Source organism: Pongo abelii, chromosome 9 (genome assembly GCF_028885655.2).
Source record: "Pongo abelii isolate AG06213 chromosome 9, NHGRI_mPonAbe1-v2.0_pri, whole genome shotgun sequence".
NCBI classification, from domain to species: Eukaryota; Metazoa; Chordata; class Mammalia; order Primates; family Hominidae; genus Pongo; species Pongo abelii.
The window spans coordinates 8,785,372-8,795,532 of record NC_071994.2 but is presented as its reverse complement, the minus strand read 5'-3'; the positions used below and the strand labels follow the sequence as shown (position 1 = coordinate 8,795,532).

Sequence of the window (10,161 nt, the reverse complement as noted above, 5' to 3'; positions counted from 1 at the left end):
CTAACAGTCCAGCTGCCTCGTTTTATAGAAAAACAGGCCCAGGGAACTACTAGGGCTTATCCAAATGCACAGTTTGAGGCAGAGTTAGGAATGGAACCCAGGGCCTCCTGGCGCTGTCCAGAGTGGAGTTTCTTAGGACCCCTGCAAGCCAGCCAAGTCCAAATCTCTGGGCCGGGGCCTGGAGTCCGCCCTCCTCGTTACCTCCTCTCCTCTCGGGGTGACTGAAGCTTGTGGTACAGAGCTCCCAGCTCCTGTCAATGGGGCCCCCTGGGCCTGAGCATATAGAGACTCCCATTTAGGTGAACCTGGCCTGCCCCTCCAAGTGCCACCCTGCCCCAGCCTGAGGCTTGCTGCTGTGTGACCCGCCCACCTCAGCCACCAGGACTTTCTTTCTCCCTTTATTGCCTTTCTCATTCTGCCCCTCACAACAGGCTCCTCAGCTAGGGTAGCTGCAGGGAGGGTGGCTCCCTCCTGCTCCTCAGAAGGTGTAGGCCCCCACAAAGACGGTGAGCCTCAGTACAGAGCTGGCCCGGTAGCTCATGAGGGAATTCATGGTGACCATCTCCAGGTCCAGCACGTACTCCCGGGGGCCCGTCACCGGCCGGGCGAGGACCAGCATGGCGCTGACGTTGTTGATTTGCTGCAGGGCAGTGGGTGGGGGGGACATATATATTGTGTCAGCCTGTGTGCTAGGCCCCTGCCCCAGCGTCACCTCCCTGCCCCGTGGCTGTGAGGCAGAGGAACAGCCCTGGCCAGGCTGCCACCCCGGCCTCTCATGCAGCTCTTTAACACCCTCGATGTCTCTCCTCCCCCACCCAGGCTCCTGCCCTCAGAAATCTCCTGCTGGGGCTCTTCCCACCCTCTCCAGCTCCTTCCGTCTCACCCAGGCTAACTGATGATTCAAGGCCACATGTGGCTCTTGGGAGTGGTGGGACCTTTGGTGACCCAAAGTGAGCAGACTCCCTTCAGAGCATTCAATTTCAAAAAGAAAGAGAAGCGCTGGTACCAGACAAACCCCTTCTCCTGCTGAGACCCATGCATGCCGCTGCCAGTCACTGTGAGCAGCTCACTGTGAGCCACCCTGGCCCCCTCCCACCTAACAGATCCACCAGCAAGGAGTGGACTTTCTGACCCCAGGCCCCTGCACACGCCATTCCCTTGGTTTGTGGGTGAAGAAACTGAGATCAGATATGGAAAACCAGTACCGGGACTCAAACTCCCGTGTCCGAGTGCTTCGTTAGAATTGCATTTAACCATCTGTCCTTTGCACGGGAGTTTAGAGTACCCCGGTCTTCCTGCAGAAACCCCGCCTCCCAGGGGCGGGGCTTTGGGGAGGGGTGGGGCATAGCAGCCTGGCCGAGTTCCCCCTTAAGGCGTCCTGGAGTTCAGTTTTAGATTGTGCATGTCAGTTGAGGGTTGCAGAAACCTTACCCTAATGTAAAAGTCCCCCTGCGAGTTTCCAGCACGGATCTGAAAGGCATTGTAGGCACCGGGGTAGACGGAGGTCGCCTGGATCTGGAACACGTCAGCGGGCACGCTCCTCTCCGAGGTGATGGTCATGTAGCGGTGCACAATGGATGAAGGCTGCTCTCGACACAGAGGGTTGGAGGCCGGGCAGAGGCAGCGGCTAGAGACCCCGAGGTGGGGGACACGAATGAGCTCCTTGCCCGTCCCCCCAATTTCTCCTACCCTACAAAGGGAGGGAATCCCAAAAGGACCCTCCCACCCCTGTGACTGGTTGTCATGAAGGACTATGATTCCCATCATCCCTCAGGGGCACTCGCTGGTCTGAATAGATGCCAGTCAGCCCCAAAGCCCCCTGGGAGACGTAGTTTCTGTGGGGGCCTGGCATCGACTTGACTCACTTCTCAGAGACCTGGATGTAGGGCTCCACACAGCGGTTGGTGTCCACGCAGCGGTAGCCCCCATGGAAGTTAACACAAGTTTGGGCCTCGGAGCACTGGTGCGCACCAGACTCGCACTCATCAATGTCTGTGCCAGGGGAGAGGGGCTGGAATCGGGGGCGTCAGGCTGCCAGCTCCTGACACCATCCTGCCCATCCCACCCGGGCAACCTGTACCTTGGCAGAGGCGTGTGGCCAGCAGCTGGTAACCCTGTGGGCACTGGCAGGAGAAACGGCCTGGTTCGTTGACGCAGCGGTACTGACAGAGGTAGCTGGAGTAGCTACACTCATCAATATCTGAGGAAGCATGGGATGGGGACCCCGGGTCAAGGGCATTCCTCACCATTCAGTCCCACAAACATTTCCCAAGAAGGCCCAGGCCCATGTTAGACTGAATGTAGGAAGACAGAGGGGGATGAGACAAGCCACAAGCTCAGCCGGGAGATGGAGGGTTCAAAGAAAGCTTGCCCAGGCTGCCCCAGCTCACAGACTTCTCTCTGCCCAGAACTGGAAGAAACACTAAATAAGTTACTGGGAATCTAGAGGCTTGGGTGTGAATCCCACCAGCTGATCTAGGGGAATCTTATTTTCCCAATCAGTAAAATGAGTGTGTTAGACTAGATGAGTCTTGTGGGTCTGGCCTGTGCTGTAACACCCAATTCCTGCAACCCACAGTCAGCCCGAGCACCCAGTGGTCACCTCCAGCTAACTGTGAGCTTCACAGGCAGAACATTTCCTTTCTCTTGTTCCCCTCTTGCTGTCAGGTAGCAGTGAGGCCTCATCCCGCAGCAAAGCATAACATAGAGGGTACATGCCAGTTTACAGGGTGTAAGAAGTCTGGGATCGAGCCCTGGCCCCATCTCATCCTGGCTGTGTGAGCTTGGACAGGTCACTTAACCTCTCTTAGCTGAATAATGAAAGTTACCATTTACCCAGGACTTCGTGATTATTTTTATGTAATCCTCCCAACAAACGTGGAGGGAGATATGAATGTCCTCATTTTGTAGAGGAAGGAGAAAATCATACCTCCTAGGGTTCTTGAGAGGAAGGAGGTCAAGTGTGTCAGGGAATACACTACGAGGGCAGGTTCTCATTAAGTGGCAGTTCATTCACTTTAAAGCACTGCAGCTTGAGACTTGCTGGAGCCCATCTATCACACTCTCACCTAATCCTCAAGACAACCCATTTTATAGAAGAAGAAACAGGCTCAGAGAGAAGAGTGACTTGTCCTAGTGCAAAATTCAAATGCAGGTAAATGCAGGTGAGCCTGACACGTGGGACAGGTGGCACCCACATGCTCAGTCTCCCCAGTAGGCTTCAGTAAGGACCTAGCTGCCTCTCCTTGTGCCTCCCCCACTAGCCTGGGAGTGCTCCACAGCCAGCCGGGGTGGAGTACCCAGGAGGCAGCTGGGTGCACAGTGACAGGATGCGGAAGCCTCAGATGGAGAACTGTGTGGCAGGAGGCACGGCATAGCTAGGTCCTGGGGGCCCACGGAGGAGTACGCAGCAGGGATGGAGCTCTCACCACTGCAGGAGAAGCCATCCCGGTGCAGCTCATAGCCCTGGTGGCAGCGACACAGGAAGGTCCCATAGGAGTTGAAGCAGCGCTGCTCGCATGGGGCCCCCATGTCACACTCGTTCACATCTGGGGGTGCCAGGAAAAACAGGAGGGATGAAAGCGGAGGAGGAGCCCAGAGCCTCCACTCTACCTGGGCTGGTCAAGAAGGGAGCGCTCCCACCTCACACCTCCCTGCCCAGGACCTAGGAGCCTGGCCCAGCCCAGCCTCACCAACACAGGAGCGGTTGTTAGGCCCCAGCTGGAAGCCTGGCTCGCACTGGCAGCGGAAGGAGCCAGGCAGGTTCACGCAGCGGTGCTGGCAGTAGCGGTAGCGGCACTCATCTATGTCTGGGGATAGAGGCAGGAGAAGGAGGGCGGAGGGCAGAGGGCAGAGGGCAGGTGGGCTCGAGCCGGCTGGGACTCAAGGCTTCACCACCCATAATCCTGTGTCCGGGGAGCTGAATTAGGGTCAGGCAGGACACCTCCCAAACATACCCCCCTACAGTCCTCTGTATCTGATGACAGAAGGGTGAGGTGGCAGGGGCCGGGGTGAAGCCTGGGTTGAATGGGGGTCAGGTGCTAGGGCAAGGGCCAGACCAGGGACACAAAGCTGGGACTAGAGAAGCTGTTTCCTGGACTCACCCACACACTCGGGCCCGATCTTGCGGTAACCATCAGGGCAGGTGCACTGATAGGAGCCAGGCAAGTTATGGCAGTCCTGGCTGGGGCGACAGTCATGCAGGGCCTGGGCACACTCGTCCACATCTGTGAGAGACACCACTCAGCCCCTGCCTGGGATCCCGCACACCACCCAACATGACAGATAGTTCCAACACTTGGATTCGGTTCTCTTCAACAGCACACGTAAGAGTTCACCAGCCTGGAGCCAACAGGAAAGGCACCCCTAACCTCTAAAACCGCATGTTGGGGGTTGCATAGGAAATAAGGTCCTGTCCACACACCCCCAGCAACACTGATTCCTGGACTCTCCTTCCTCCAAGGCCTGCGGCTCCCAGGGGACAGACACTGGAAGGCAGAGTTCCTGCAGTGTCTCTGCAGCAACCGAGGGGAGGGGCCCGGAGCTGGCTGAAGCAGTGGCACACAAGCTGGGGCCACCTGCGGCAGGTCCTAAACAACACGAGTGTCTGGATGAGGGTGTGGACATCACCAGTGGCCCTTTTGAGCCCGGGAGGAACATGAGGTCTGAGTTTAAGACGCCTGGTGAGAGGACTGGAAGCCAGGCACCAGAGCAGTCCCCACTCACCCACACAGCTCTCCTGATCATCGGGCTCATAGCCTGGTGGGCAGGGGTTGGGGTGTTGAGCAGGAGGCACTGGTGGCGGGGGTCCCTCGCCGTGTAGGTCGTTGATGACGGCAGCAGAGCGGGGCAGGCACAAGTAGCCCCCGTAGTGGTTGATGCACTTCATCTCCCCCTTGCAGGCCTCAGGGATGGTCAGACACTCGTTGACATCTGCAGAGAGGGGCCTGCTGGGCACAGCCAGTCTCCTGGGCTGGCCCTGGAGGGAGCGGAGGCAGGAACCCAGCTCGGCCTTCTCTGAGATGTGTGGCCCCAGCAAAGCCTTCCCACTCTGCTCAACAAGCTAAGTCTGCCTGCTCAGGACCCCTCCCCAGGGTTGGCCAAGGCTGGAGGTGGGGCAGCTGTTCCCACTGTTGCCCTCATTCTCGGCCTGCAAGTGGGTCTCTATCCCTCCCCACGGCCCTAGCCCTAGCTCAGCCCAAGAGGGGGGCCTCCTTACCCACCCCTGGGGACACTACCCTCCCAGGTTGTGATGAGACAAAGAGCTGGGACAGGAGAGTGGGTCAGAGAAGGCGTACAGGATCCAGCTCCTCTGAGGGGTAGGGGCAAGGTTTCCTAGGTTTCTGGGAGAGGGTGAGGCCACCCCTAGCTCAACTGGCCTCCAGAGAGCCAGAGCTGGCCTCCGTGTAGCAGAGCTGGGCATAGAACGGGCTGCTGGGCTCCCACGGCAGCTCTTGGAGGTGGGGCTGTCCCTTGGAAAGCAGCTATCAATCCCTTTCCGGGTTCCTGGGGGTGTTTGGTCCCCCAGGCACACACACCCCGGCAGTGCTGGCTGTCTGGGTCCCACTCATAGCCATCTGTGCATTCCTGGAAGGGAACCAGAAGTGGCCAGTGGTCACCCTAAGATCTCCAGCTGGCCAGGCCAAGACTAGGGCCTGAGCCTGGCCACCCTCCGGCCTGCTCCAAACAACGGCCCCCAGCCCTCCACCAGCCAGGGGAGGAAGACTTCCCCAGCAGCAGCCACCCCGGAGTCCCGGTCTCTTCCTCCCTACCCTTCCCGTCCCAGGCCAGCAGCCCTCACTGTCCCCACCGTGTAGCTGTCGGGCTCTTCGGAATCCTGAGGAGAAGCTGACCCCAAGAGCAACAGTAGCAGCGCCCAGAGCAGTAGAGACCCGGGTAGGCAGGAGGCGCAGGGGAGCATCCTGGGGCTGCGAGATGGTGGACACGGGTCAGGGGCCTCTGCTCGCGGCACCCCCACTCCCGGTACCGGGAGCCCGAGTCCAGCCCCCGCCACTGCCCGCTCAGGACCATGCTTCGGCCTCGGGGCCTCCTAGGGCTGGGGGCCGACTCCTCACAGGCCCAGGTCCCAGGCCCGGGTCCCAGGCCCACCCGCCCCGGCCACCCCGCCCCCGCCCTGCGCCCCTGCGGCGAAGGCCGAGGAGCGCGGGCCTCTGTGGGCGCTACGCTGTCGCGGACTCGGCCGAGACTCCGGCCCGCGCCCTCCCCCACGGACGGTCACAGCCACTCACTTGGGCCCGCGACGCCCCCGCGGCCCGAGGCTCTGGCGGCTCGGCTGGCTCGGGCAATGCCTGCGGGCAGACGGACGGGCGGACGGCACAGCTCCCTGGACGCGCGGCCCCAGGAAGCGCCCCCCGCCCGCCCGCCTGCCGCGGCGCGGCCCACCCCGGCGCCTCCGCCCGCCCTTCGGCGGATTCCTGAGCCCGCGCCAGGGGGAGGGACCCCGGCCCCCCACTTCTCCGCCCCCGGCCAGCCACAGGCCCCTACCCGGTCCCCAGCGGCGCCACCAGGAGCCGCCTCCCGGCGCCGGACCAGGGTCCCACAGCGCTCGACCCTGGGGCCCTGACCTTGATGCCAGGCCCCCAGACTCACCCGGGGCCCCCAGACGCTCACTAAAAATGTCATCTTGCTCACCTAGATCCTACCTAATCTGCGCCCCCAGAATTTCATCCTGTGCACCCATGCCGTAATCCTGGAGCCCCAGATTCTCATTGTGCGCCTCCCGAGATCGTCCTGGGTACCTAGAGCCCACCTAACCCAGTCCTCCAGACCCTCAATCTGCTCCCTGCAAAATTTTATTCTCAGCCCCAGACTGTCATTCTAAAAGATCCTAAAACTTCATCCAGGGTCCCCAGACACTCGCCCAGGAACGAGAGGCTCCCAGGAGCAGAACTGTCCTTCTCGCTCCCTCCTGCCCTCCACCCCCAGGACCGTCTTCAGCCAGGTGGTCCTTTCACTGCACACGGCTTCCCCCACACCCTCCATCCACAAAGCTACAAGTTTGGGGGCGAGGGCGGCAGTTCCCTTTTGGCACAAAATGAATGGAAGCCCCTGAGAAGGAGGGCAGGGCTGATGTCGGACGTGCAGGATGCCAGAGTCGGGTGCCAACGCGCCTCCTGGATCTCCTCGCACCCGCGTCCCCCGCCCGGTTTCCGCCTCCGCCCCAAGTGGGGGCGTGTCCTTGGGGGCGGAGTATGGGCGGGGCTGGCTCCCAGGAAGGGGCGTGGCCTCTGTTTGCCCACGTCTCTGGGCGGGGCCAGGCGGGAAAGCGCTGCGTGTCCGGGGATCTCCCGCCTGGGGCCCGCCCTTCCTTTCCGCTTGCCATCCTTGCTTATCCCTGCAGTCGCCCTCCACGTGACCCCGGGGAGGGAGCCTGCCGAGGAGGGGACGTGCTGGTGGGTCCCGAGGCGAGCGCCTGGGGCTCAGGTGAACTGCGCAGTGCCCGCTCCTCGCCACTCTACCACCACCATCCCTCCCAGCTGCTGGCGCCAGAAGATTAAATAATAGCTCTTTAGGGGCCGGGCGCGGTGGCTCACGCCTGTAATCCCAACACTTTGAGAGGCCGAGGCAGGTGGATCACCTGAGGTCAGGAGTTCGAGACCAGTCTGGACAACATGGTGAAACCCCGTCTCTACTAAAAATATAAAAATTAGCCAGGCGTGGTTGCGCGTGCCTGTAGTCGCAGCTACTCAGGAGCCTGAGGCAGGAGAATCGCTTGAACTCGGGAGGTGGAGGTTGCAGTGAGCCCAGATCAATCCGCTGCACTCCAGCCTGGGTGACAGAGCGAGACTCCATCTTAAAAAAATAATAATAATAGGCCTGACGCGGTGGCTCACGCCTGTAACCCCAACACTTTGGGAGGCCGAGGTGGGCAGATCACAAGGTCAGGAGTTCAAGACCACCCTGGCCAACATGGTGAAACCCTGTCTCTACAAAAACACAAAGAAATTAGCTGGTGTAGTGGCACGTGCCTCTAATCCCAGCTACTCAGGAGGCTGAGGCAGAATAATCTCTTGAACCCAGGAGGCAGAGGTTGCAATGAGCCGAGATCGTGCCATTGCACTCTAGCCTGGGCGACAGAGCGAGACTCCATCTCAAAAATAGTAATAATAATAATAGCTCTTTAAAACGAGAAAGACAATAACAAGAGTTGGCAAAGATACGGAGAAACTGGAGCCCTCATGCACTGTTGGTGGAAAATGGCCTGGCAGTTCCTCAAAATGTTATCACATGACCTGACAATTTCACTCCTAGGTATACATACCTAGGATAACTGAAAAGATATGTACACACACACAAATCTGTACGCAGCGTTTATAGCTGCACTATATATAAGAGCCAAATGCAGAAACAACACAAAATCCGTCAACTGATGAATAACAAGATGCAGTACATCCACACAGTGGAACATTATTCAGCCATAAAAAGGAATGAGGTACTGATGCATGCCACAATATTGGTGAATTCGTGAAACGACTGTGAAGTGAAAGAAGCCAAACACAAAAAGCCACATATTCCATTTATTTTTTATTTTTTTTAGATGGAATTTCGCTCTTGTTGCCCAGGCTGGAGTGCAATGGCATGATCTTAGCTCACTGCAATCTCTGCCTCCCGGGTTCAAGCAATTCTCCTGCCTCAGGCTCTAGAGTAGCTGGGATTACAGGCACCTGCCACCACACCTGGCTAATTTTGTATTTTTAGTAGAGATGGGGTTTCACCATATTGGTCAGGCTGGTCTCGAACTCCCGACCTCGGGTGATCCACCCACCTCGGCCTCCCAAAGTGCTTGGATTACGGGCGTGAGCCACCACGCCTGGCCCACATATTCCATTTATATGAAATAACCAGAATAGGCAAACCCAGAAAAACAGAAAGTAGATTAATGGTTGCCAGAGGAAGGTGGGGAATGGGAAGTGTCTGCTAATGGGGTCTGGGTTTTCTTTGGGATAATGAAAATATTCTAAAACTAGATAGTAGTGATGGTCACACAACTATGCAAACATACAAAAACTCACTGAACTGTACACTTCAAAAAAGTGAATTTTCTTTGGGAGGCCAAGGCGGGTGGATCACGAGGTTAGGAGATCAAGACCATCCTGGCTAAGACAGTAAAACCCCATCTCTAGTAAAAAAATTAGCCTGACGTGGTGGCAGGCACCTGTAGTCCCAGCTACTCGGGAGGCTGAGGCTGGAGAACAGCGCAAACCTGGGAGGCGGAGCTTGCAGTGAGCTGAGATCACACCACTGCACTCCAGCCTGGGCGACAGAGCGAGACTCCATCTCAAAAAAAAAAAAAAAAAAAAAAAAAGTGAATTTTATAGTACGTAATAATACCACAATAGGCCAGGCACAGTGGCTCACGCCTGTAATCCCAGCATTTTAGGAGGCCAACGTGGGTGGATCACCTAAGGTCAGGAATTCCAGAGCAGCCTGGCCAACATGACAAAACCCTATCTCTACTAAAAACACGAAAATTAGCCGGCTATGGTGGCGAACGCCTGTAATCCCAGCTACTCAGGAGGCTGAGGCAGGAGAATCACTTGAACCCGAGAGGTGGAGGTTGCAGTAAGCCGAGATCGTGCCACTGCACTCCAGTCTGGGCGACAGAGCGAGACCCTGTCTCAAAAAAAGGAAATATAAAAAAAGGCAGGAAAGGGGTACTGCTATCACCCCATTTCACAGATAGGGAGGCTGAGAGACTTGTCCCAGGTGAAGGATGGGACTTGCACTCATGTCCCACGGACTTCAAGACTTGCTGGGCTCCTTGCCCCGTATTAGAGCATTAAGGACTCGCCCTGCCAACACCCACTCTGTGCCAGCCATAGTGGTGGGTGCTCCACTAAGTATCTTCCACTCAAGCCTCAGCCTGAGAATTGTCATTGCCAATTAGAGATGAAGACATGAGGCCCAGGGGGGATGACTCAGTGCACAGCTGGTGCACAACCTAGACCTGAACCTCCATCTTTGCACTATCCAGCCCAAGTGAGCCTCCCACTTGGGGTTGCCTCCTCAGAATGCCTCCCTCGTCCTCTGCACCCCCAGTGACTTTCCCTGCCTTCGCCTGCTCTGCACTGGGTCCCTTTCAAGGTCCCAGACACCACTGGATCAGTGTCTCCCTCCTACCAAGCAGGGAGCTCCTCTCAG

The 10,161-nt window shown here is 58.0% G+C and overlaps 1 protein-coding gene across 2 annotated transcripts; it reads right to left on the bottom strand.

Annotated features, from left to right (window-relative positions):
• Position 1: 1 nt before the first annotated feature.
• On the bottom strand, positions 2 to 6,424 carry EFEMP2 (EGF containing fibulin extracellular matrix protein 2). 2 transcript variants are annotated; one of them, XM_009246132.4, is made up of 11 exons: positions 6,249 to 6,424; positions 5,810 to 5,927; positions 5,538 to 5,586; positions 4,726 to 4,932; positions 4,104 to 4,226; positions 3,693 to 3,809; positions 3,429 to 3,548; positions 2,081 to 2,200; positions 1,866 to 1,992; positions 1,432 to 1,627; positions 2 to 640 (listed from the first exon to the last, which is right to left on the bottom strand). In XM_009246132.4, exons 2-11 carry the CDS (start codon positions 5,918 to 5,920, stop codon positions 479 to 481), a joined length of 1,332 nt encoding a protein of 443 aa, XP_009244407.3. In that variant the 5' UTR covers positions 5,921 to 5,927; positions 6,249 to 6,424; the 3' UTR covers positions 2 to 478. The 2 variants fall into 2 exon arrangements, with proteins under 2 accessions (XP_009244407.3, XP_063584148.1); XM_063728078.1 differs by lacking the exon at positions 6,249 to 6,424 and adding an exon at positions 6,028 to 6,104.
• Between the last annotated feature and the right edge of the window lie 3,737 nt (positions 6,425 to 10,161).